At 36.0% G+C, this 27,928-nt stretch overlaps 1 protein-coding gene across 1 annotated transcript; it reads right to left on the bottom strand.

Moving 5' to 3' along the window:
• Positions 1-10,270: 10,270 nt before the first annotated feature.
• On the bottom strand, positions 10,271-14,702 carry LOC145160583 (serine/threonine protein phosphatase 2A 59 kDa regulatory subunit B' eta isoform-like). The gene is made up of 3 exons (XM_079079851.1): positions 14,539-14,702; positions 12,693-14,156; positions 10,271-10,969 (listed from the first exon to the last, which is right to left on the bottom strand). The coding sequence occupies exons 2-3, from the start codon at positions 13,920-13,922 to the stop codon at positions 10,646-10,648; spliced, it is 1,554 nt and encodes a 517-aa protein (XP_078935977.1). The 5' UTR covers positions 13,923-14,156; positions 14,539-14,702; the 3' UTR covers positions 10,271-10,645.
• Positions 14,703-27,928: the final 13,226 nt, after the last annotated feature.

Genomic DNA, 27,928 nt, shown 5'->3' on the forward strand with positions numbered 1-27,928 from the left:
AATACGACTTAAAACCTCAATCTAAGCTTTTAGAATTGAAATGAAGTATAATTTCCTCTCCCTTAATTATAGCAAAACAACTTTTTCAACCCCTGTAGCCTCACGAATTGAAACTTTTGTTTTCTATAATTAACATTGCTAACTTGCAATCTTTATCATAATTATCATGCTCCCACTAACATGATGATTATTAGCATAACACTCATGCTCCCACTAGCTTTGACATGTAACCAGAAATCAGCTGGACTTCTAAAAATCAATACTTTATTGACTTTCTTACCAAAGTTCAGATTTCTGATACTAGATTGCTTTGATAAAACTTTATCAATATCATACACCTTATCTTAGATAGCTCACAGGTGTGTCTAAACAATTTTAAGAACTATGAAAAGGGATGCCGTAATCATAGTCTCGATTGTTTAGACCTTTACCAGTTCTCACAAGTCCGTGTTAGTGTGATGGCTAACCACACACGCTCCACTAACGACTTTGAAAATGCAAATATTGCTATCTAGCTAAAATCTACTTAGTGAAAGTGTTTCCTCACCATCATTTTCATGAATCGGAGAGAAACCTTATGACACTTAGATTTTATGGTGTATGAGTTCATATCCATATGAATTTTGTCAAAACCATAATCACAAGACAAGGTTACTGACAAATCCACACTTATATGGATTAAACTTGTGCAATCTTAAATTCTTGCCATTTGGCAGCTCAAGGGCCTGCCATTGCTTCCAAGTAGCTATGCAACCAATTGAGAACTCTCAGAACTCCTATGCAAAGCCAACTTGAATAGGCACAGACATGTCGACACGATAGGTTATAAACCTCAAGTCGTGTGCTAGTGAAGAACTTTAGGTTTTATTCTTGATTAGTTCTTGAGACTTTCAAGACCTTTAAGACTCCCACTGTCCTCTTGACATATAAGACTTTCTTGTCAGATATTCAAGAGATAGTGTGGATTCTAATCAAGACAAACACTTCACACAATTGGCCTTAGTTGGTCTTTGTTTTATCCAAAACATCACAACTTACCAATTTCAAATGTACAAGAGTAGAAAACTTTTACTCTTACATTTGACAAGTGTTTTAAACCTTCTTTAAGACATGTCACTCAAGTTACAATCTTAGAGTACAACTCTAAGAATTGTTTTTGGAACGAAGTATAAATCATCTTCTTGATTTAACCACTTCAACAATTCATAGCTCCTCTTCTTAGCTACCAGAATGCACTTAGAGGATGAATTGTGATAAGGTCTCTTAATCATTAAGATGATTATATAACATGATACTAAAGTACTCTCCCATCTTTTCAGATTTGAGAAACTTTTATCTTTCTGCCTAAGTTGATTCTTCTTATTCGCTCTGCCATACATTGAAACCTTTTCCAATGTCTCAGAATTACACTTAAGCTTGTAAGTATAACCATATTTACTGAATTTTAGTAAATAATGACGAATAGCCTTAACGATTATTTGTGGTGGGCTTGATCAGTGCACAAGAATGTGTACTCGATCCTTTACTTGACTCACACATCCATGTGAACAAGTAGTTAGTCTTAATTTTTCCAATGCTTGAAAGTTCTTATTCATCATGCTATACAACTTGCATGATTCCAAGTTTCTATCCAACTGAAACTTAGGTGATGAGAATCTTTCCTTATTTGGTAAATTTAGACACTACCACAAATGAAAGAATCAAATTCATATTTCCACTCTTGCTCTTAATGGAATCTTATAAGCAACAAAAGTTTTCACAAATGCCATTGTAAGGATATTTTAAAATAAATAAAATCAAAAAAAAAAATTCTTTTATTTTAAAACTTTACGGAAAAACTATCCTTACAATGCAAAAGCACATGAAAACTTTGTTGTTATTTATTCCTAAGCAATATATCATAACTCTTAAGAAGTAGCTCAAGAATCCGATCTTCAAACTATGCGATAGAAATCCATCTATGCCATCAGATTCAGCATATTCTTTCTTTAAGTTTCTTCACTTTTTCTTTGATTCTTAAAACATCAACATGTGACCCAGTCACATCATGTATCAAGAATCTCAGAATAGAAACTTAGCAGAGTTAGATAGTGGACTTTACCCGAAGTAGAGTCAAACTTATTGACTTTAATATCCTTAGGTAAATTTGGCAGCTTCGCAACCAATGCCCCTTTCTTTGGCAATAGACCCTTGATAATGGGACTATCTCAGACTTAGCCGTTCTCTTTACCATTTGGTCAACCGAGTTGACTATGGCCGATCCCTTTCCATTGGGAAGAGAGAGCTTTACTGGATATCCAATGTCATCATTGTCAATGTCCATAAAGTTTTAGGAAGTTGATCTTAGCAAATAGATAAGATCATTAAGGGTCTTGTCATAGTCTGTTTCATAGGAGTCCCAAAGGAACTCACTATGTGACTTAGAAAATAGTTGAGTCACCAACTTTCTCAAGACTTTGACACCCAACTCTCCCGGCTTGTCAATATCTGACTACATCTCCAAGATGTGATCACATATAGACCTTTGCTTGAGTGACCTTAAACTTTTCAGGAACTTGTGGGTTAGGGAGAATAATTGGAGGAGGTGAAAGAAGTATGATTTCCATGGGACATCATCTTCATTTAGGAAAGCTTGTTTCAAGAGATTTGGGAAGATCATCTTTTGGGAGATATTCAAGAGAGTTGATTTAAAGTCCTTAATATAACACCCAATATGAAATATTAAGGCTAGGACCCAACAACCTATTTATAACTGGAAGAGGGATGCCGTAATCTAAGTTATAAAATAGTTGAAGGTAGGTAAATGACGATTTACCAATTTCCACCATGAAAAACGAAATATAATTAAGTTTTAATTGGATTTGAAACTCCTAGATCTTTTGAGATACATTGAACTTTCAATGGCATGTTTGAATCTCGATTGTGCCCTCTCAAGTTTGTGACTGGGATGACGAGGATCACAAACAAGGTGTGAATAACCATGCAAATTGACTTGGTACCCTTAACTTTATCACCTAATCGATGTGCCGGTTAACCACACACGCTCCACCGATCTATAATAGAGTCAAGTTATCCTTTGCCACTCTTACTAGTCCTTATTAGTGTGCCGGTTAACCACACATGCTCCACTAATGACTTGGTAAGGTACAAAGTGTAATTTCATGGGTTAGCACCTTTTCATATTTTCCTAAGTAACTAAGATTGGGAATGTACAAGTGTTTAGTTACTTAGTATTTATCATTAATACTTTTAATGAAGGGAGAATTATAGTCCTTTCCTACCCGTTCGGCTAACGACCCTCCACCAGTCAAGGAAGCGGTGGGTGAGAGTGGACACCCATTAAACTGCCATTTTATAGGCAGTAACCTTATACCCCCCTTATAGACCGGCTTCATGAATGAGGCCTACTAACGGTAAGATTGACTTTATCTTATACATATCTATATAATTAAAATTATAATAATAGTATAAGGGTTTGAATTTTAACTTTTAAAATTCTAAGGGCTAACTTGGAATTAAAGTATTCATAAGAGAAAACTTTTCAAATTCCAAAACTTGAGGGCAAGTTTTGAAACTATTCAAAACTAATTAATTCCATAACTTATGTGTTTAAATTAGTTTTAATTAAAAAACTCTTCAAGTTCCATAACTTGAGGACAAGTTATGGAAGACTTCAAACTAATAAAAGAATGTAACTTTTCTTTATTTTGTAATTTATGGAATTAATTAAGGTTACACATTTTATTACTTAATGAAGTGACTCTTGAACCTCCATAACTTGAGGACAAGACTCTTCATTTTTGTAACCATTACCAACTTTTATGAGTTTTATGAAACTTAAATGTGACTTTTCATATAACTTGAGGACAAGTTACAAAAACACATTTTAGAATCAACTCTTAGATTAAAATGGATTGAAAACACATAATCAATTAACTTTTCTATTAATCTAAGCAACTCATAAGAACAGGATAATTTAATCAAACTTTTTCATGTAATTAGCCTAATCACTAAACTAATACAAAACATGAATCTATTGACAATTATCTTTGAAATTGGATTAGTATGAACATTACCACATCAAAAACAGGATTATAGGTTCAAAAACAGCTTATGGTAATGTTCCTAGTCCATTTCTAGCCAAAAAAACTCGAAGATATGTTGTCAGGGGCTCCTACTCGTCGAGTGTATCAACCTACTCGCCGAGTAGGATGTTTTTCTTCATGGACTCGGCGAGTTCATCAGTGGACTCGGCGAGTCCAGTGCCCAGAATGCCCGAAATTCGACTTTTTCAGCATTTTTCAGCAATTTGCATCAAGTATAATTGAAAACAAGCCTAGGCTCTGATACCACTGATGGGTTTTGAGCATTCTAACACTCTTAAGTGTACATGCAACCCTAAATACCTTGGATCTATGTTTTCTCTATTATACATGCAAATATGATTACCCAAGGTATTATCCTAACTAGCATACCAAAACATTGATACTAGGATACTAAAATAGATAGAATACATACCTTGTTGTTGTTGCTTGACTCCATGAAGCTTGAGAGCCTAGTGCCCCAAGTGTGACACCTCAAATGGTTCACACAACATCATGAACTCTTGGAATAACCATGAGAAGAAGACATACATGTTCAAATCGGCTAGCCCTCAAAAAATGTATCACTAGTGCCAATTTCTTGAACTAAAGGGGTTCTTATATAGTGTGGCTATTAGGGTTACACCATGTAACTCATGACTTTACCCATTCCTTATGCTCCATGGGTTTTAACCTCCATGGAGTATCCATGGATCACCACATGGGTTAAACCCAACATAAAGGAATCTTGGATCATAAGCCCACATATATAAGAATGAATGATTTACACAATCAATCCCCATATATTTAATTAGTCTCTTTTTGATCACTAAATTAAGTCCAAATTAATTCTTGATCAATACTAATTAAGTAACATGATTTCATATTAATATATTAGAACTTATAATATATTAATATGTCACAAAATGTCTTTTCCTCATAAACGGTCTATCCAAATGTTCCGATGTCATGCAACCCAAATGGACCATGCCGAGTCGGGTCAAGTACATACCAATTATAGTTATGGACTTAGACACTAATCCAATAGATGCTCCATCGATCAGTCATTGTTTTCATTGATGATATCATGGTGTATTCCAAGACTAGGGAGCAGCATGAGGAGAACCTTCGAGAGCTTCTGGGAATTTTGAGGAAAGAACGGTTGTATGCCAAGTTCTCGAAGTGTGAGTTTTGGTTACGATAGGTCCAGTTCTTGGGCATCTCGTTAACCAGAACGGAATTTTGGTCGATCCGTCCAAGATTGAGGCCGTGATGCAATAGGAGGTTCTGAAGTCTCCCTCGGAGATCAGGAGTTTCTTGGGAGTAGCAGGGTATTATCGGAGATTTATTTAAGACTTATCCAAGATTGCGGTACCCCTCACTCGTATGACGAGGAAGGACGTGGATTTCCGCTGGGGGCCTGAGCAGCAGGATGCTTTCGAGACTCTGAGACAAAAGTTGTGTGAGGCCCTAGTGTTGACCCTCCCTGAGGGTGTTGAGGATTTTGTTGTGTATTGTGATGTATCCATCACTGGTTTGGGAGCGCTGCTTATGCAGCGTGGGAGAGTTATTGTGTATGCTTCTAGGCTGTTGAAGTCGCATGAGGGTCGATATTTGACTCATGATTTGGAGTTGGGGGCGGTGGTGTTTTCCCTCAAGATTTGGCGACATTATATGTATGGGGTTCGGTGTACCATCTACACTGACCACAAGAATTTGAGGTATCTCATGGATCACCCGAATCTAAATATGAGACAACGTACGTGGCTTGAAGTGGTCAAGGATTATGACTGCGGGATTCTGTATCACCCCGGGAAAGCAAATTTGGTCGCTGATTCCCTGAGCCGCAAGTCGGCTAGTTCTTCTATTGGGGCGTGTGTATGAGGATTTCAATTGATTATTAGCTACTTGATTTAATTAAGGAGGCTCAGGTCGGGGGATTCAGGAAGGAGAATTGGAAACATGAGAGACTCATGGGTGATACTGATATGTTTACTACTGACAGTCATGGATTATTAACCCAGTATGGTCGGGTTTGGGTGCCAGAATTTAGTGGGATCAGACAGATGGTGTTGGAGGAGGCACATAAGTCCATATTTTTTTATACATCCTAGAGCCACCAAGAGGTATCGGGATTTTGAGACTTAGTTATTGGTGGTCGTGCATGAAAAGAGAGATAGCCTGGTATGTTGAGAGGTGCTTGACCTGTTGGATGGTCAAGGCCTAGCACCAGAGACCGCATGGAAAACTGTAGCCATTGGATGTTCCCATGTGAGAATTGGAACATATTACTATGAATTTCATCACCAAGTTACCTCGGACTGCTAAGGGATTCGACGCGATATGGGTTATAGTGGACCATCTGACCAAGAGCGCCTAATTTCTAGCCATTCGAGAGAGCTCTTCGGCCGAGAAATTGGCCGATTTATATGTGCGAGAGATTGTTGCTCGGCATGGTAGTCCACTCTCCATTGTATCGGATCGAGATGTTCGATTCACATCTCGTTTTTTGCAGAAGTTCCACAAGGAACTGGGTATGAGGTTGCATCTTAGCACTGCTTATCATCCTCAGACCGACGGTCAGAGTGAGCGGACCATTTAGACACTTGAGGACATGTTGAGAGCTTGTGTCATAGATTTCGGTGGAATTTGGGACTCCTACCTTCCCCTGGCTGAGTTTTCTTACAACAATAACTATCACTCCAGTATCGGTGCACCGCCTTTCGAGCTTCTCTATGGAATGAAGTGTCGTACCCCAATATGTTGGGGAGAGATTGGTCATAGAGTCATAGGAAGGACTTAGGTAGTCCTTCAGACGATAAAGCTTATTCAGCAGATTAGACAAAGATTGCAGATAGCTTAGAGTCGGCAGAAGAGTTATGCCAACAAGCGTCGATCTGAGTTAGAGTTCCGGGTCGGTGATAGGGTTTTGTTGAATGTATCACCCTGGATGGGTGTAATATGCTTAAGGAAGAGGGGAAAGTTGGGGCCCCGGTATATTGGGCCATTTCGAGTGATTTCCAGGGTTGGAAAGGTAGGTCGAAATTTACGGTAGTGGTGTGTGTTTTTGTGGGGTAGTGGTCAATGGCGAGGCTACATAATGCAAATGTGGATCACTTGTGGTATGTAGAGGTGAGTGGGGTTGGGGTTGGGGTTTGGGTGGTGTAACGTCCCAAAAATAAGACCCAAAAATTTCCATTTTTAAATTACTAAAATAGTAAATCGTATCATTTTCATGAAACCAAGATAGTCAAAGTTTTATCATTACATCATCGTTATCAGAGTAAAACACAAAAGGCGGAACTAGGTGGTGTGTTCCCTGCAATCATCCCGAGCTCTTCCCTTTGGAACTGGAAGTACCTGAAACATAAATTCACATATTGGGCCCCTCCCTCATACCATACATAATAAATTCACATATTGGGCCCCTCCCTCCATCGGGCCCCGCCCGGTATCTAGTCTCACTCGGCTTCGGGTCCCGCTCGATATACAGATCTGTTATTCTTAGGCCCTGCCTGACATCGGGCCCCGCCCACCATGCACATAGACATATATCACATAATCATACGAACACATGCAATGATCAAAAAACAATAGCATACGATACAGTCATCGGGCCTCGCCCGGCATCGAGCCCCACCCGGTATACATAGCAGCACATATTACATGCAAGGGTCATGCAGACTCCTAGCATCCTAACATAAATAACAAGGGTCGGCATTGGTGCCTTAGACCCGTTAAACCCAGTGAGGAAACTCGTATCAATTGCTGAAACACACAACCGAATCGTTGGCTGCTGTCTGACGAGTCCCCGAGCTATCAAAGCCAAATAACATCCAATTAACAACTGGATTCCAATTTATAACCATCAATCCATAAATAGGGTAAAAAGAACTTTTTACCCCTTACCTAGTTTGGTCCAAGACTAAGGCCCAAACTCACAATCTAAAAGGCCCAATAATCAACTCATCATTTACGGCCCAAACATGGCCCAATCGTCCAAATTGGGCCCAAAACCTTACATGAGCCTTACCCTAAGGCCCATCAATTTTTCCTAGTCCAAACACCTGCATTCAGATGGCCCAACAAAACCCCAAGCATCAAAGCCCAAAAGAATGGCCCAAACTCAAAGCCCAAAATGCAAAACCCAAACAGACTGAGTACGTGGGGCGTACTCAGCTGTACGCTAAGCGTACATGCATTAGGGCTTGTACGATGCGTGCACTGGCTTGTACGCCCAGCGTACTCCTCCTGTCCAATCACCTTTCACATTCAACCCTTAATCCCTTAAGACATTGCTCCAAAACGTAGATCTGACTTCCTTGAGTTGGATTATCACGTAAAGTTGTTAACTTTACGTTCATGCATGGCTAAATGAAGCTCTTAAAGCTCAAGAGGACTTAATAAGTGACTTAATGCATGCATGTAACCAAAAATCCCATAAAGCTTGCACCTTTATGCCATAGGAGTCCATAACAAGCTCAGATCTAAAAAGAGTAAGTCCTTAAAACGATCCAACGTCTCAATCAAACCCAAAAAGGGACCTCGCACTCTCGATCCACCCTTCGCAGTACGCTAAGCGTACACCAATGTACGCCTCGCGTAATGACTTCACACTAGTTATGCCCTGCGTACTAGGGTTTTTCCTTAAACCCTAAATTCATCCAAAGGCTATAACTTCTCCATTATAAACCCGATTTCGACGATCCTTATACATGAAAAGGTAACGAGAAGCTCTACGCTTTAATCAACTCATACCTGCCTTACAATTTCCAGAGCAAAAATCCAATTTCCATAAAAGCCCGAGCTGACACATTACCCAAAATACCATTTGGCTCCAAAACACAAACCGAACACCCGGATCATCTAAATTACATCACCCACCTCCAAATGAGTCCAGATCTCAATTCTTCAAATGTCATAAGTCTGCTAATACCCAATCTTTGATCACTACCCCGAAATAAGAAACGATTCGGAACAGGGCGTTATAGGTGGGGTGGGTGTATGTTTATATTTTTGAAATTTTTTGGAATTAGAAAAATATAGAAAACAATGATTATCGGTTTTCCAAAATTTTCTAAGTTCTTTGTAATTTTGGAAAACGGAAAATGAAAATTTTCTGTGAAAAAATTTAGAAAGATTGTTGACTAAACGCGTTTTCAAAATTCTCATTATTCTTGGAATTTCTTTCGGAAAACAACTTATTTTTCCGTAACTAAACGCACCCTTAAGGTTTTTGAATCCCTGGTTTATGGAAAATGAAAATTTTAAAAACGCTTTTGGTTGATTCAGTTTTCAAAAAATTTCCAAGAAAATGAAATTTTTTCTATTTTCAAATTGTATGTAAATTAGAAAAATGATTTTTACAGTTTTCTAAATTTTTAAGATTGAAGATGTAAACTCTACCGCCTCAAACCAAACGTGTTTTTTTTAATTTTTATTGAAAACTGAGAATGAAAACTCAACTTTATTTTCTGAAAACATTTTCTTGGAAAATGAAAACAGTTTTTCACAGCCAAACGCACCCTAAGAGTGCGTTTGGTTGCGAAATTTTTTTTAGTTTTCTATTAAAATTTTCAAATGACAATAAAAATTTTAAAAACGTATTTAGTTGATTTAATTTCAAAAAATTTCCAAAAAAATGAAAATTTTCTGTTTTACAAATTGTATGTAAATTAAAATTTTGATTTTTACAGTTTTCAAAAGTTTTCTAAATTTCTAAGATGAAAAATGAAAATTTCACCGTTTCCAACCAAATACATTTTCTAAAATTTTCATTGAAAACTAAAAATAAAACTCAACTCTATTTTCAAAAATCATTTTCTGAAAAAATAAAAACCGTTTCTGATAACCAAACACGCTTAGTTTAATCTATTATCATATTATGTGGTTTGGTTAATTTGAAAGGCCTCTAACTCCTTGGTGTTTAATAAAAATAGATGTTCTCCCTTAAAGACAAGGGATAATATTCAGTTAGTTACTTATAACTGGATTACGCATATATCCAGTTCAAAAAAAAAAAAAAAAATGTTTTCTTAAGACGATTAAAAGATATTATATGGTTGTAATTGGTGGAGAAGAAAAGTCGTTAAAAAATGTCCAATGCCTAACCAGTTGGAAATTAAAAGTGAGAATATATTTCCCACGAGGAAACCAAAAACAGATAATGAAGTGAAAGAAACCAAAGGTTAAAAAGTAATATGATACACATTAAAAATAAAAAATAAAGGAGTACAATCATATTGATGAATTCAAGGAGATATATAGAGGGAGAAAAAAAAAACAAGAAAAGGAAACAAATGGCTGAAAAATAAAAGAAAAATGAAAGCTTTTTTCTCGTCACCCTTTTGACAACAACAAAATGGGAGAAATTCAACCTCTAGGGGCACCTCGTACCAAATATATATATAAAAGATATAGATATAGATACGCTGCATATACACATATTCTTGGCATTCAAATCATACCAACACCAACAGCAACAGAATTCCGTTGTTCCCATCCATGATTGCGATGTTTGTGAAGGAAGTCTAACAAGTAAGAATAATGAATATGGTATTTTTCTAGCCAGGGGCAGTGGTGCCCATGGATCTGTTTGCAGCAACTTCTTCGAGGCGTTTCCACACGGCTTCACGTTTGGAAATGGTTTCCTCCTTACGGGATTCATCTTCTTGGAATTTCGACAGGCACTCCTCAAACAGTTGAGGGTCCGAATCAGAGAAGATTTTGCGAACATTTAAAGTCAGGCTCCGCACTGCTTGATTCCAATGGCTTTTCGTGTTTCTTTCCAACGCCGGGAATATGATTGGGAGGATTACTTTCCGGTTCTGTTTTATTAGGTTCTCAATATGGTCATTGTTCCACAGAAACAATGCTCTTTCAGCCACCTACAACAACAAACATTCACGAATTCTTAATTTTTCAATAATCAATATCATTCTACACTCTATATATATATATATATATATATATATATATATATATAAGCCAAGGACGATTAACATACAAACAACAAGGTAAAGACTATCTTTTACACTCTTCATTTCCCTAACCTAAATTCTTACATATTCTCTTCATCTCCACATATCTCACCTCACCAGTGTTATCATAATAATTAGATTCTCATTTACACAAGGGCTTTTTATGTTATTTCCTCTTCCTTAACCTCCAAGGTGCACCAACCCTGGCCAACATTCAAACGTAGCTACATTGATGCTGCCACCATGTACAAGTAGAATATTTCCTTTAGATTCAAAAGAGTAAATCTTTGTCAAGGATTTATGATGCAAAGGTTATGATGATGAACTCCTTTCCAAACTACAATGTCTGATTCTTTAAGTACTTAGCAGAAACTAGTACCTCATGCCTCCTTCTTCAACATCTTCAATACAAAACATACCTTTACCCACTCCACCAAAGAGCAGCATGTGTAGTGTTGTTGAGATACAACAATTTGGAGCTTAATTCATCTTTGTTATAGCTTTTGCTTTGTAGTGTAGTGTAGTGTCCTGTATAAGCATTGGTTTGGGCTTTAGGAGCATCAACCCTAAGTGAAAGCTCTTTTATAGTAAGTAATACCTTCTTTCAAACAGGCACAGCAACATTTGGCAAAAACCTTTTCCAGTAGTTCCTTCGACCTTCAACATGTACACCATCTCCTGTTGTGTTGCTGTTGCATATGCATCAATTCAAAAGTAGAAAGTCGTGGTTAATTGAATTGATTATTGCCTTTAAAAGATTCACTTTTGGCATTGAGCTAACAATCATGTTCTTCAAGTGACCCTATGACAGATCTCCCATTGTACTTCCTCTTAAGCATCAGCTCAAGTCAAACAACTTGGCTCATGGTTTTCTTTTCCTCTGACAATGCTTCTTGTTACTGCTTCAAGCTGCCTCTAATACCAATTTGTCACTCACGGGGTTTCCAATTTCCCCAAATACCTATGAATCCTTAGTCCTTCAAACCTACCCCCCTCCCCTCCCTGCTTATAGTTTTCCTTCCAACAACCTAACTCATAGTTTGAGGTCAAATTACATCAACAGCTAAGCTTACATGTCCCTTGAGTTTCCTATAAACTATTTATATAATGAAAATATCTAGAGTACTAGTTACAACTTACAAGTGAAAGTTTCCTCTAGAGAACATGAACATGAACATGAACAGGAAATGGGAATGGGAGAGAGGATTCCAAGTAAGGTGCAATGCATGCATAATATAAGCTTCAAATCAGCCCTACCTTTGGTTATCTGTGCTATTAGTATCAATTTGTTCTTACCATTTTCCATTTTCAACTGAAGGGTCCTACTTATATGGTAAAATGAGAAATGAAGATGCGATCCTCAGTGAATTTGAAGAAATAAAGAGGGCACCCACAAAATTAAGTATGGAAGACAAATATAAAAAAACCAATGAACCCGTAGCTTATGGTCTATTGGGAATCCATGCATTTAGACAGTGTCCAATTGTCCTAGTATGAAGAGAGGGACTATTGATAATCAATTTTAAAGGGCCTTTCTCCTATCATTATAATAAAGCACAAGTATGAATAGCTAGCTATAAGTGAAGCAGCAATAATAAAGATTAAAGAATGAAGCAATAAAACTCATTACCTGAAAGTGTGAACTGCTCAAACAGTGAGAAATCTGACGAAACAGAGGCACCATACATCTTTGAAACTCAGGTGGCTGAGTGGCTTCTAGAACCTCCTCAAGCTCGCTCAAGAACATCACCTCCTTTGAACTGTTTGTAATTGGCCAATACTTCAATAAACCTCTAATAACAGTATCAGCAAGTTTGCAGTCTTTTTCAACGAATTGAGTGATGCAGTAAGATAACTGTTGATGGTACATTGGTATGCATTTGGGCTTGTGGAGGGGTATTAATGCCCTAACAAGAAAAAGCTTGTGCTCTTCCTTCAATGGCAAAGCAAAACCATTGATAATACTTCCTAGAATTTCTAGAAGCTCTGCAATTCCATTATGTTTTTCAGTTTCAAAAATGAACCGAAAGAATATGTTGTTGATTGCTTTCCTGATAAATGGACGATGCACCATGAACTTTCCATACATACGATGAAGTACAAATTTTAAGTACTCGCGTTCTCTTGGATCCTCAGAGTCAAACAAGTCAAGCCACCTCAATATAAAAGTATGGTCAATATACCTTTTAGCCAGCTTTGCATCTGTCTCTGGTGATGCTGCAAACCTTAGAAGGAACTCATACACTAGCTGCAAATGAGGCCATGCTGGATCCATGGAGGGTTCTTCTTCTTCCCCATCAAAAGTTTCTAATATTTTGTTATCACGAGGTTGTGGTGTGAGTCTTCTAAATATGTTTATAGACACCATCTTCACTATTTCTTGCATCACATTTTCTGAAAATTTCCCATTTGCAGAAGAAACATAATCAACAAGTTCAACCAAAGTCTGTCTTTTGACCTCCTTTTCTTTCAAAGTCTTTGTGGGGTCGGTGAAGTCAAACACAACACAACACAGATTCAACTTTTTGATGAACAAGTTTTGTTTCTCAGAGTTTGGAACATCTTTGAAGCTAGGTAAAGCTTCGTATGCATTGGGAACTGCTGGATTGCCATTCAACTTTGAATTTGGAGCATTATCAAGCTTATTAGAACCTTGAGTTAGGCCAGTATTTGAAGCAGATTGAAGATTTTGCCCATGACCAGATGTAGGATTTGAACTACCAGATCGACTATTTGCTACATCACTGTTGCCCCTTGAACTGGTTGATGCATTCGAAGATGAATTAGAGTTCCCTCCATCTCGATTTTCGGTTGACTTATGTGTCTTCCGTGGGATCCTATTGAGTATCTGTTTGATCATCACTTAAATGACAAACTGCAATGTTTTGCCTAGCCCAACACCAAAACCGCTAAGAGATTGCTTAATGCTTCTTATAAATAACAAAAAGTGGTGTGATATCGCCTATGGAGAGCATCAAAGAACCACAAGCTCTTGAAACCAATTATAAGTCGGCTTCATGACGACATCAGCATCAAAAAACACAGAAGATGGATTCTAAATATGACCTAGCCGAAGCTTGAAAACAGACTTCTCCTGCGAGCAAACAAATCCAAATATTAGGTGGGAAAAAATAGATCCAATAATGCAGAAACCCTTGAAATCAAAGCTATTATACAATTCATTGACCAAATTATTCAGAATTTTTAGAAGAAAGTTCAAATTCTGAACCCTATTTGAAATAAAATTGCAAGGGGGAAAGCGACATATTTCTTATTCCTTATCACAATTATTCAGAGCCCAGTCATTGAGATCAAAATACAACAAGATCTGGGCATGATCTACAATACCGGCATAGCATTCTTCTTCAAAGATCGCCAAAAATCAACAGGAACAGATAAAGCGAAAAAACAACCAAGGAAATCAAATTGTGCAAGTCAAAAAGAAGAAATAGGGAGGTTGATGATATGATACTTACGTGAGGTTTGTTCTGGACAGCAGATAACGGAGAATATCATCAAGAAAAAAGTCAAAAGAAGATAACTCGAAGGATCAGTGACGGAATTCTGAAAACGATCTGAATTGAGGAGAGAGGGATGAGAGAGAAAGAGAAAATGGGTTAACGCAATCGCTGGTTCTTGTCTAATGTGTTTGGTTCGGTAAGAAATTACAAGGATTTTTTTTATTTTTTTTGTTAATTGCTGTCAAATGCTCTTTTCTCTCTCCCCCTCTCCCTCTTATCAATTTTCTCGTCATGCATTTTTTGTAATATTTTAATTATATTGATGTAGAATGGGATTAAGATAAAATTATAAAAATATAATGATTTATTTTATTGAAATACAAATATATAGAATGGATTATAATAATTCATGCAATTATCTTGCTTATATGAAAACTCACTTCATTCATACATGTCAACCAACATAATAAAATATAATAATTCATTCAATTATATTGTTTATTCTATTATCTGATTTTATTCTTTTATATTTCATTTTATATAACCAAATAGACTAGGTGGTGTTTGGTAGTAGGATGACAACAAAATCATGTGTATTATTACCAATAACAGAAGAAAAAAAAACGAAAGAAGAAATTAAGGAGGGGGTTGCAAGTATTAATTGTTTGGTTTCTATTGTAAAGAAATTCGTACTTTGCTATATGCAGGGAAAAAATGAAATGGGATGCATAGGGATATGGAAATTTCAAGTATTTTCATGTGATTTATTGGAGTAAAATTGGTAAGACGACAGACGTTTTAATACGAGTATGTAACTTTGAATGGTATGTATGTAAAATACCCAAATTTGATCAAAAATGAATTTAACTTGCATTTTTATTTGAAATGTAGGGATGATAGGACACCTAAACTTTTATAAAGCATATGGTCTTGAATGTAATTGATAAATATAGAACCTATGTGTATTTATTATGCATAAATATGAAAAACTCATATATTTGTGGCGTAAATGATTGTACATCATCATAATTGGGGTAATGGGACATTTAAGGATGACAAATTAGGAGATATATGTGAATGGAAATTAGGCTCCCAAACAATATGATAATTCCAGAATGATGATTATTATAACAATTATAACAAGTAAAGTTGAACAGTTTTGTAAGTAGGTGTGAGAAAGTATGATGTCTAATTAGGCATAGTGACAATAATAAGGATTGAAAATAATAAGGATTGAAGGTGAAATTCTTGATTAGATGTATTTATGGTGTGAGACAACTTTAAAGTAACATAAAATGATGTACGAAAGATGTTGATGTGATAAGATATAATTTAATAATGATCAATTACTTGAATACACATTTTGGCAAAGTACATTAATATAATAAGAAATTCTAAATGTGAGGATTCATGGCTTGTGGTATGTGTGGAATATCCCTGATGTTGATGAGAACATGTTACATGAATAGTAGGAGTATACTAGAAGTATTTTCATATGGCAAATTTGAGTTACATAAAGATATATACTTAACTTGAAGATTTTAGGGGAAAAAGTTAAATAGTCAAATGTGGGCAATATGATATAACATTTTCATATCCATGTAAATCATATTGATCATGTCATGTTGTGTGTAAAAATATGTGAAATATGAGGTTTGGTGTATGGTACATAAGAAGGTCGATGAAAATGGGAGAAAAGTAAAGTATATTGCTTTTTATAGATTATGCATGAGATGAGAAGAACCATTAAGGATGTCTTGGATGTTGATGGAGTGTGATATGAGGAAATACTTATATACTTCTCAAATAAATGTTAAGATCTTGGGAGATGTCAATTATATATATATATATATATATATATATATATATATATATATATATATATATATATATATATATGTATGTATGTATGTATGTATGTATGTGTGTGTTAGAATAAAGGGTGTATACATTATGAAAGTATACAAGTAGTCAATACATGGATTCATTGGAGAAGTGATATTTTGCTTTTGTACGTGAGAGATTTTGAAGGTCTGGATGTTCTTAAATGTTGTTTATAATATGAATGGAAATGGTAGTTCAATTTACACTTAAAGGTGCAAAAGATGGCCAAAACAAGCAAAAACATACTTGTTTGTGCCAATATGTGTTAGGTTCAAGTATCAACAGACCAGACTAATGTTTAGCATATAGTTCAGTTTGGGTTGAGCAAGAATTGTGCTTTGGACAGCTCGGTTCATGCTAAAATGTTGATAAGTGAATTTCACCCAAGTTTGACCAATAATTAAAAATATTATACGATTATTTTTGGTTATTTCACTTCCAGAGCAGATGAGAGATTCTAGAGGACGTTTTTATGTAACTAAGCCAGATGATGGTGTTTCTAACATGCTTTTAGCAGGATTCAAGTGTTATGATCTTGAATTAGAGGTATACACACTTACCTTTCTACCACATTGTGTTGAATGTGAGATTAAGGTTTTAAATTGAGTTATGTTTATGTATGGTGTTTATTGCATGATTGATATATGTTTGAATTGAAATTAAAAGTGTTATAAATAGTAAAACATATGTCAACTCGTGACTCGTACGGGTTTAATAATTATTCCAACAGGTAAATTGAGTTTTTTCCCATAAAAACCCTATATTTTGCATTTTTTTCCCATTTTCGACCTATTTTTTCAGAATAAGCCCAACATTAATGTATTCCTTGTTATTTTATTAATAGAATCGGTTACCAATAGGTAAACCTATACCCCTCCCCCCCTCCCTCCCTAATTCACATGTATTCTAAGCATCGATCACCTAAAAGAATAATCGATTCTAAAATCCTAGGTAACATTTCTAGTTCTTCTTCTTGCACACCATACATATTAGGTCTCTTAAAATGAATTCTTCTTCAAGCTAGGAACATAAACTTAGTAAGGAATGTTGAAATGGTATTATGCTATTGTGAGGATGAAGCTTTTATATTTACCTCATGTCCTATGGTTGTTTCATAAGATCAAATTTGTTTTCAAATGTTGTCATAATGTTATTTTCAAAAGGTCTTACGATATGTTTATTTTAATACTCCCTCCGTCCCAAATTAATTGTCCAATTTTGACTTTTGAAGTGTTTTTTCTTCAACTTTGACCTTAAATATTTTTATTTGTGTTATAAATTACTTGATGAAACTTTTCACAATGAAAAGACATTTAAAAGACAATACATTCATATATTTTGCATCAAGTATTATCTATCAAAAAGAAAAATATTTAAAGTCAAAGTTGAAGAATAAAGACTTCAAAAGTCAAATGTGGACAATTAATTTGGGACGAAGGTAGTAGTATAATGGGATAGTGTTGCAAGTAAGTTGTGGTTTTTACCTTTAAGCCCATTTTCTCTCAATTATTTATCAATGTTTTGTTGGAAATTGTGTTCAAGGTCACTAACTATTTTGGTAATATTTCTAATAATAATAATGTCCTTTTGGGTTGGCCTCATGATCCAAATAGCATAATGAAAAGGAGATTAATAATATGTTTATTTATTAAAGAATTAATAAATTAATTAGAAATGATTTTGATAAATTAATTAAAAGGATTTAATTAATTAAGGATGCTGGATATTAATTAATCTGAGGAATTATTTGGAATATTCCAGAACCTCCTAGAGACATATAGGGGACGGTTTTCATAGCCCTTTTAGATAGGGATATGGCAGGTTTGATTCAGATAAGGATAAACCCTAGAGTTTGTATCATTTTGGAATACTCATTGCTTAACTATAAATAGACTACTAAGGTAAACCCTAGAGCCAATTATCCCTACTGTCAAAATCATCCAACCTCTGTCTTTCCCTCTCATTGGACGAAAATCACACCCTCACTCCTAGGGTTTGGTGATTTCTGTATAAACCCTAATTTGGGTTAAATCATTTTTTATTTTTGGTGTTGTGGGTGTGTTTCCTTTATATGGGTGCTCTTTTGGATCCTTCAAATTTGCAACAAGCTGGAACATATAACATTATAGAAAAGTGAAACTGAGGTTGATAATCCTTATTTTTGTTATTTTTCAAAGTAGGTTTCTACAACTAGTAAAACATAGATCCTATGATGCATGTGCACTTATGTATATCTTTTTATAATTCCGCTACCTGTGAGTTGTGTACTTGATGCTATAAGTCTCCAACTATAACACTTGGTTCTAGTAACAAGTATTATTTACGAGATATGAATCTTATGAGAATAGTATATGAAATAGAGCATGGAGTTACTTTAAATTTAGACATCCTATTTAGCAAAATATATAGTTGAGAAATGTTGTAGGGCTGGTTGAGAGGATTGTGTGGATATAAACATCGTCAAAATGGAGTTTGTATGAGAAAGTTATGACTGTTTGAAGTTTAGATGAAAGTACGTTGCTATTTTGAGAAAAGTAAATGGAATTCAAGTCAATGGTCAACTTTTGAACCTCACGGCATGAGGGAATGCCTGCCACAATAGAATAATCTTGTCATGATGTGAAGAGCGATTAGTCATCGGAACGCTCGAGATTCATATGTGTAAAAACGAGAGTCTATTAACCCTCTCGACGTGAGACATGATGGGTTTTATATGTTAAATATTATTTTGTCGGAAAAACATAAATCTTAAGTTCACATGCACCCTAAAGGATCTATGTTCTCACTATGATTTGCAAACAACTATTGAATATCAAGAAACCTAAAAGTACATTGCTATTTTTGAAATTACTAAAGGGTTATTAGAAAATACATACCTTAGTTTATTAGAGCAAATAAACTAGTAATCCTTCCTTTTTGGTCTTTAGAAAGCAAGCACCAAAAGTCTCGTGCCTCTAATGGCTCACACTCAAACCCTAGCATGTTAGAGGCTTAAGAGGAGAGAGGAGAAAGGAAATTTTCGAATTCTCTCTATGGAATGAGGTGAATTTCGAAAATAATAACCCAAGGGGGTTTATATAGGTCATAGGAAGGCATTTTCCTTTTAGATAACCCTAATCCTTTTGCTTTCTTATTAAGGCATCCAAGTTTCCTTAGAGCACAAGAAAAGCTCTAGAGAGCCTCTAGACCTCCTCTAGAACCGTCCCCCCTATGGGAGTTTCTAGAATTGGTCAATATTCAACTTTTAAACATTGTCACATTTAGTCCTTCCACTTTTAATTAATCTAATTAATCCCAAAATTAATTCTAATTAATCTCTGATTAATTTTTAATTAAACAATGCTATTTCTAAATAAAATATTATTCTCAAAATATATTAATAAATTATTTATTTTGATTTCTAATTAATTTATTAACCATATAATAAATTAATAAATTAATCACTCTCTCCAAAAAACATTCCAGACAATTATTAGGTTTGAGGGCAACCTAAAAAGACTTTGCTAATAATTCAAGATTATACTAATTTAGTTATTGGCTTAATGTAACATCTCAAAAATTACAACAAATTTAAAGTTTTCAAAAACAACCCATTTATTCAAAAAGTATTTACATAATCATTGTTCCCAAAAACATTACTTAAAATCAGAGTATCCCAAGATCCAACAACATAAAACCAAGGATGTGTACGGTCATGCCTTCGCCTTGTCATGGTCCTCAGAAGTACCTAAAACAAAACTAAAACTGTAATTCAACGCTTAGTTATTTCCCCCAATGTACAACCACATAAACACAACAATCAACAACATGCATACAGAGCCTTCAGCATGAATGGACTGCCCCACCGGTCCTTCAGCCTATCTGGACCGCTCTCTGGGCCTTCGGCTGATTGGTCCGCCTCGCAGGCCTTCAGTCTATCCAGACACCCCTAGGTGCATTTGTAACGCTCAGTCCAGACCATTTTGGAGTGCATCTTGGTGTTTTGAAGGAAGGTGGCCATTGTTGAAGCATCATCAAAGGAGCAAAGGCTTATAGATCCAGAACCTTATCAACATTTGGCACTCATATAAGGTAAAGATTTGAACTTGGTGTTTATTTATTAGATCTCTTATGTTGGGTTTTATGGACCTTTTTGGTCCCAAGGATGAAGGGGTAGGTAGGGCACCCCGGTATGCCTGACAAGGGTAGGTTGAGCACCCAGATATGCTCAGTAGGGTAGGTCAGGCACCCAGATATGCCTAACAGTATGTTTATTGTATAGTATGTGGTATGATGGGGGAACTCACTAAGCTTTGTGCTTATGGTTTTTAGTTTTTGTTTCAGGTCCTTCTTCTTCGAAGGGAAAGGAGTCGGTACGGTAGCAGCGCATCACACACACACGATTTTCTGCATATGATATTCTTGGGATTTGTACTCTGACATTGTTACTATCTTATGACATGCTTATGATACATATGATCTATGGTTTTTATGAAATGAGATAACTTGATGATGTTTTCTATAATCTGTTTTATGAATCTTTAAATTAAAAATGAAATTTTTGGTCTTGAAATTTGGGATGTTACAGTCTGCCTGACCCCACCAAAGTCTGGCATCCAGACCCGTCCATATCAGGTCAATAATCCACGACTATCAATGACGAATTTGTCAACCTAACCCCTGAGTCTCTCATGCTTCCAATTCTCCTTCCTGACTCCCTCGGCATGAGCCTCCCTAATCAGATCAAGAAACGGAGAATCAATCGATATTCTCATACATAGACTCTCAATAGAATCTTGCAGTCATAATCCTTGACCACGTCAAGCCACCTATGTTGTCTCATATTCAGATTCGGTTGATCCATGAGATATCTCAAACTCTTGTGATCCATGTAGATAGTACACCGGATCCCATACATATAATACCGCCAAATCTTGAGAGAAAACACAACTACTCCCAACTATAGATCATGAGTCGGATAGCATACCTCGTGCGACTTAAGCTGCCAAGAAGCATAAGTGATAACCCTCCCACACTGCATAAGCACCGCTCCCAGAACGATGATGGATGCATCACAAAATACTATAAAGTCCTCAACACCCTCAGGGAGGGTCAACACTGGTGCCTCACATAACTTTTGCCTCAATGTCTCAAATGTAGCCTGCTGCTCAGGCCCCCAACAGAAATCTACGCCCTTCCTCGTCAGAAGAGTGAGGGGTATTGCAATCTTGTAGTCTTGAATAATCTTATATAATACCCTGTTGATCCTAAGAAACATCTGATCTCCGAAGGAGACTTCAGGACCTCCTACTACATAACCGCCTCGATTTTAGCCGGATCGACCAAAATCTCATCCTGATAAACAAGGTGCCCTAAGAACTGGACCTCTCATAACCAAAACTCACACTTCAAGAACTTAACATATAGCCATTCTCGCCTTAAGACCCCAAGAAGCTCTTGAAGGTGCTCTTCGTGCTGCTCCCTAGTCTTGGAATACACCAAGATATCATCAATGAACACAATAACCGATTTATCAAGCATTGTCCTACACACCCGATTCATCAAATCCATAAACATTACAGGTGCACTGGTGAACCCAAATGGCATCACCACAAACTCGTAATGACCATAACAAGTCTGAAACACAGTCTTCTGTACGTCCTCCTCTCTAACCCTCACCTGATGATACACTGACCTCAAATCGATCTTGGAGAACCAAGATGCGCCCTATAACTGATCAAAAGGTCATCAATCTGTGGAAGGGGATAACGGTTCTTCACCGTTAACTTGTTTAATTCCCGGTAATCAATGAACATCCGGTGCGAACCATCCTTCTTCTTGACAAACAATATCGGTGCTCCCAACGACGAACTGCTCGGTTTGATAAACTGCTTGCCTAACAGCTCTTGAAGCTAAGAGAACAACTTCTGCATCTCAGGTGGTTCCAATCGGTATGGTGCTTTGGTAACCGGAGCCGTACCTGGAAGTATATCAATCATGAACTCAACTTGCCTCTCAGGAGGCACACCGGGTAACTCTTGTGGAAACACATCAACAAACTCCTTGACGACTGGCACATCTAAGAGGAGTACGTTGGGCGTACGAGGGGTGCAAGAAACCCTAATTTTAAGTGTGTGTACCCTATTTAAGCATATTAAGTCTTTAGGGTTGGCCTCTTTACCAGCCCCCAAACCTCCTAAAACCCTAAATTGACCCCTTAGCCTCCATTAATGTGCATTTGAGCTCTTGAGGAGAATTTGGTGTTGTTTTGCTCATTTTGAAGATATTGAAGAAAGATGAAGGTTCATAGCTTGGTGGGGAACTTATAGATCCAGGATCATTCATCACTTTGCAAGCTCCTAGAGGTATCAAGTTCATATCTTTACTTGTTGAAGCTTGGATCTATTATTGTCTTGATTTTCATGCTTTTGGGTCCCTTTTGGGTTGATTGATGAGTTAAGATGTTTGAAGGACTTATTCTTTTAGATCTGAGTTGTTATGAGGTTCTTAAGCATAAAGGTGCAAGCTTTATGAGGTTTAAGGTCACATGCATGCGTTAAGTTACCTAATAAGTCCTTTTGAGATTTAAGAGCTTCATTTAGTCATGCATGAACGTAAAGTTAGCAACTTTACGTGATTATTCAGCTCAAGGAAGTCAGATCTATGTTTTGGACCAATGTCTTAACGGATTAAGGAATAAAAATGAGATTGGATTGAATGGAGGAGTACGTTGGGCGTACAAGCCTGTACGCGCAGCGTACAAGCCCTTAAGCCAGTACTCTTAGCGTACAAGCTGAGTACGCCCCACGTACTCAGCAGGAATAGATTTCGTTGTTTGGGCTATCCTTTGGGCCCAGATGTTTAGGGCTTTGTTTGGCCATCTGATTTCAAGTGTTTTTAGTTCGGGAATATTATTGGGACTTGGGTTGAGACCATGGAAGGGATTTGGGCCCAATTTGGTAAATTGGGCCATGTTTGGGCCTTATATGATTAATTGGTTTTTGGGCCTTTTGGATAGTAGGTGTGGGCCTTGGTCTTGGACCAAGCTAGATAATGGGTAAAATGGTCTTTTTACCCTAATTATGGGATGATAGTTGTGTATTGGAATCTAAGTATTGATTTGATGTTATTTGATATTGATAGCTCGGGATTGGTCGGACCAGCAGCCAGGGATTTATCAGTATGGTTCAGCAGTTCGAGGTGAGTCTCCTCACTGAGTTTAGTGGGTCGAAGGCACTAATGTCGTCCCATGGTTTATAGGTTAGTATGCTAGATGTATGCATAACTCTTGCATGCATTATGTGATGGTATGCTTATCGGGCAAGGCCCAATGCCAGGCGGGGCCTGGTGAGTATATTGTATGCTAGTTATCAGTATGTGTTTTATGCTTTTCGGGCGGGGCTCGATGACTGTATGGTATGCTATGGTCTTTGTGATTATTGCATGAGCTAGTAAGATTATATGTTTATATGATTATGTATGTAACGGGCGGGGCCCAATGTCAGGCAGGGCCTGGTGATTGACAAATCTATAATCCGAGTGGGGCTCGATGTCGGGCGGGGCCCGAGGCCGAGTGGGACTCGATACCGAGCGAGGCCCGATGGAGGTTGGAGGCCTAGTATGTGATTTATGTATGTATGGTATGCGGTATCTTGGGGAACTCACTAAGTTTTGTGCTTACAATTTTCAGTTTATGTTTCAGGTACTTCCGGTTTCTGCGGGAAGAGTTTGGGATGATTGCAGGGCACACACTACTTCGTTTAGCATTTTGTGATTTACTCTGATTTCATATGACAATTGATACACTTGATTTATTAGGATTGTATTGATGATGGTTTTGGAATACTGATTTTAGTAAACTAAAAATAGAACTTTTGGGTATTATTTTTGGGATGTTACACTGCTACTAATCAAATATAACAAGAAACATAATTTCATCTCACACATTGTTCAAGGATGGCTTTTGTTACGGATTTGATAATAATAACAATGACATTTTACTTTACAAAAATGGTTCTTCTTTTTTAAGTCAATCCTTATAATGGTGTTTATGAAAGTGTTGTTTGTGTTGGCAACACTAATAATCTAATGTTGAATTTTCGCCTGAATCCCATGCTAGCTCGAATCCCTCAAACCAAGACTCTAATACCAACTTGTAACACTCCAAAAAAAATACTAGGAAATTTTTTCATTTTTAAAGTAAATAAACCACCCCATAAATTCATAAGGTCAAATAATCCAAAACATAAGTTTTCAGTATTTATAAAAACATTAGAGTAATCCCAAAATCATATAGTATGGAAAGTGTTAGTGGATGCAGTGCAATCAAGTCGACTCTTTACCCTTGCTACTAGAAGTACCTGAAACAAATAAACTTTAAACCATAAGCACGAAGCTTAGTGAGTTTTCCAAGATACCACATACCAATACGACCCCCACCCACCATACGTAACGGGCCCACCTAACATACATAACAGACGTGCAAGAGTCACAAAGACAATCTAACATTCTACATAGTATAGTGAGAGAACTCACATTGTAAATTAAAGTAGACTACACCACAACTCGAAATGTCGTAAGGTTAGTGCTACACGCCACCTAATGTAAAACGAAAGTTCAAGCCTTAGTCTATTGTCTAAATCTATCAAATTGACCAAAACTTAACTTGGTCGAAAAGTCAACGATCAAAGTCAACTCTGCAGACCACCGGGTCGTGGCAAGGTCTAGGACATGCCATGGTCTTCTCAATCCAAATCGAGATGGATTAGCCCATTATTCATTGGTCATTACCTGATTATGTTGTGGTTGCGATGGCATATCCATCCTTCTAATAAGTATTTAATCCATTAAGTCATCCACTCAAACTTTCTAGAAGGCTTATTTGCATCCAAAAGACCCATAAAATCCTAACTTTATGAATATGTGTGCCCCATGCTAGTCTTTTACCATGCTAAGTAATGATAAAACAATGTGACCTTTATCTCATGCATAACTCCAAATCCATCCTAAGCTCTAGATCTACAAGGTGAAACACTCCGAGGACATCCAAGGTAGATAAAGTTGCAAGCTTTATCTGGAGTTCTTCTTTAAACTCCAACCACCACCATAAAAGGGACATAAAATTCATAGAAAACTAGATCTAGGAAGCTTAAGCTACAAAGTAGAGAACTTGAACACTTATAGAGTTTCAAGAGGTGTGCAACTTGTCGGATCTCTTCTGGAATGAACACACAAGCTCCAATGAACAATATCCTTCCTTTAAAACACCCACAATGGCACACTTTAACCACAAATGAATGGAGAAGAGGAAAGAGAGGCTAGGGTTTTGATTTTAGAGTGATGGGGGCTGAGGGTGGAAGGAACCCTAGCCATCACATCCTTTAAATAGGGTCCAAGGCCCAAGATCTAGGGTTTTGAGCCCTATCTGCCACCGCGTCGTGGCAAGGGGATGACCATGTTGTGGTTTTTAAATGACCACCGCTCCGTGGCCCACTCCCCACCACGTCGTGGTGACGAGGAAAATCCCAAATGAAAACATTGCAAAAGCACAATAACTTATACCTGAAAATCGGTTGTTACAAAGTTTATGCTACTAGCTTGAAGAATAAATCATTTTAAGGGATTCAATATGGTGTACAAGAAGAAGAAGTAGAAATGTGACCTAAGGTTTTAGAATCGATTATTATTTTAGGTGATCGATACTTAAGGTACATGTGAGTTAGGGGTATATAGTGTTACATGTTGGTAACCAACTATGTTAATGAAATAACAAAGAATATGTTAAAGTTGAGTTTGTTTTGAAAAGAATAAGTCTAAAACATATATATATATATATATATATATATATATATATATATATATATATATATATATATATATATATATATATATATATAGGGTCTTTTATGAAAAAAAAAAATCAACTTGCATGTTGGCATAGTTGTTAAACTGTACAAAGCCATTTGTAACCTAAAATGAGGTGTTTCACAGTGTGACTCAATTTGGGTCTAACTAGGTTTAAAATTTCTATTTCACTGCATGACTCGTGCAGAGTCGAGTTAACTTGTGACTCAGAAAAATCATGTATCCCCTGAGTAATATCATGATCCAGCAGGTAATCAGCTTATCTAGAGGGTAATAACTTCATTTGTTGGGCAATGTTGGGTTTAAGAAATCAAATCAATACTATCTTAAAAAAAATTGGACATACGAGAGAGAGAGAGAGGGGAGAGAGAGAGAGAGAGAGTTCTCCTTCATGCTTCTCTTTTATTTTTTTTCTTTTGGTTTCCGTTTTGTGTTTGTTGAGTTTATATTAGGTGTGAGACTCATGTATTACATAAGTTTATTTAAAAGAAAAACTAAATACAAAATTCTAAACATTTGAAAAGTTTGAATTTATAAAAAAAAGTGAGAAAATATTGAATTATAAAAATTAAAGTGTTTTTTTTTTAAATTTAAACAAATAATTTAGATAAATAAATAAAGAAAATTAATGAATCTTTAATTTAGTAATTTTGAAATTAAATTGAAAGTTCATTAATGAAATTGATATGTATTTTTATTATTGCATTTAAATACTATCTATAATTTAATATAATAAAAAAAACTATAAAATGACTTGTGGAATAAAAATTAATTTAAAATAACCACAAAATTATATGTGGCAAAATAAATAAGAATGTGACATGTGGTAAAAAGATCTTTATTTATTAGGAGGGATTTTTTTTATCTGTATAAGAAAAGATTTTGATGGGGGAAAAGTTTTCCAAGTGACGGTTCCAAAGAATAAAAGTTGTACATTTGCGTTTTTATTGTTTTTTTTTTCTTTACTTTCTTATTGTTCTTTTATTTCTTAGCATGATATTTGTGTCAACTAAAAATTGGAAGGTTATAGGCTTTGTACTTTCACCTTCATTCTCCATGTAGTCCTCACTAAATAGTAGTTATACATTTAAATCCTTATTCTTATGATTCTAACACTATAGGTCTTCTGTTATTTGCTTTTTTACTTAATTTCTAGTTATTTGATATTCTAACACTACAGGTCTTTGTTATTTGATATTTAATTGCTATATATGTCTTTTTTATACTTTTGACGTGTATACGACAATGAATTGTGAGTATGAATCCTAACTAGCGAAATTGTAACATATTATATGCTTAAATAGTTGATTTATATTTTATTTATACATGTATATAATATTTTGTGTATAAACTTTAGTGTCATGAGTCGTGACTCTTATGAGTTGGGTTGCGAGTTGAGCCACAATTAAAAATATAGGATTTTAAGTCACAAGTCAAGTTACGAGTTGACAACTCTTCATGTTGGTAACCGGCTCGGTGACTAGAATAAAAAATAATAAATAAAATTGGGTCTTTTTTGAAAAAAAAAAAAGACAAGATATAAAGTTGGAGGGAATGGTAAAACTCCTAACACATTGACATGTTTTTTTTTTTTTTTTTTTTTTTTTTTTTTTTTTTTTTTTTTTGTCACGTAGACTTAGCATGTTTAAAAAAATAAAGAATGATAATATGTTAATTT

The sequence above is a fragment of the Lactuca virosa genome, chromosome 2, assembly GCF_052849685.1.
Source record: "Lactuca virosa cultivar CGN04683 chromosome 2, Lactuca_virosa_CGN04683_v6, whole genome shotgun sequence".
Lineage (NCBI taxonomy): Eukaryota > Viridiplantae > Streptophyta > Magnoliopsida > Asterales > Asteraceae > Lactuca > Lactuca virosa.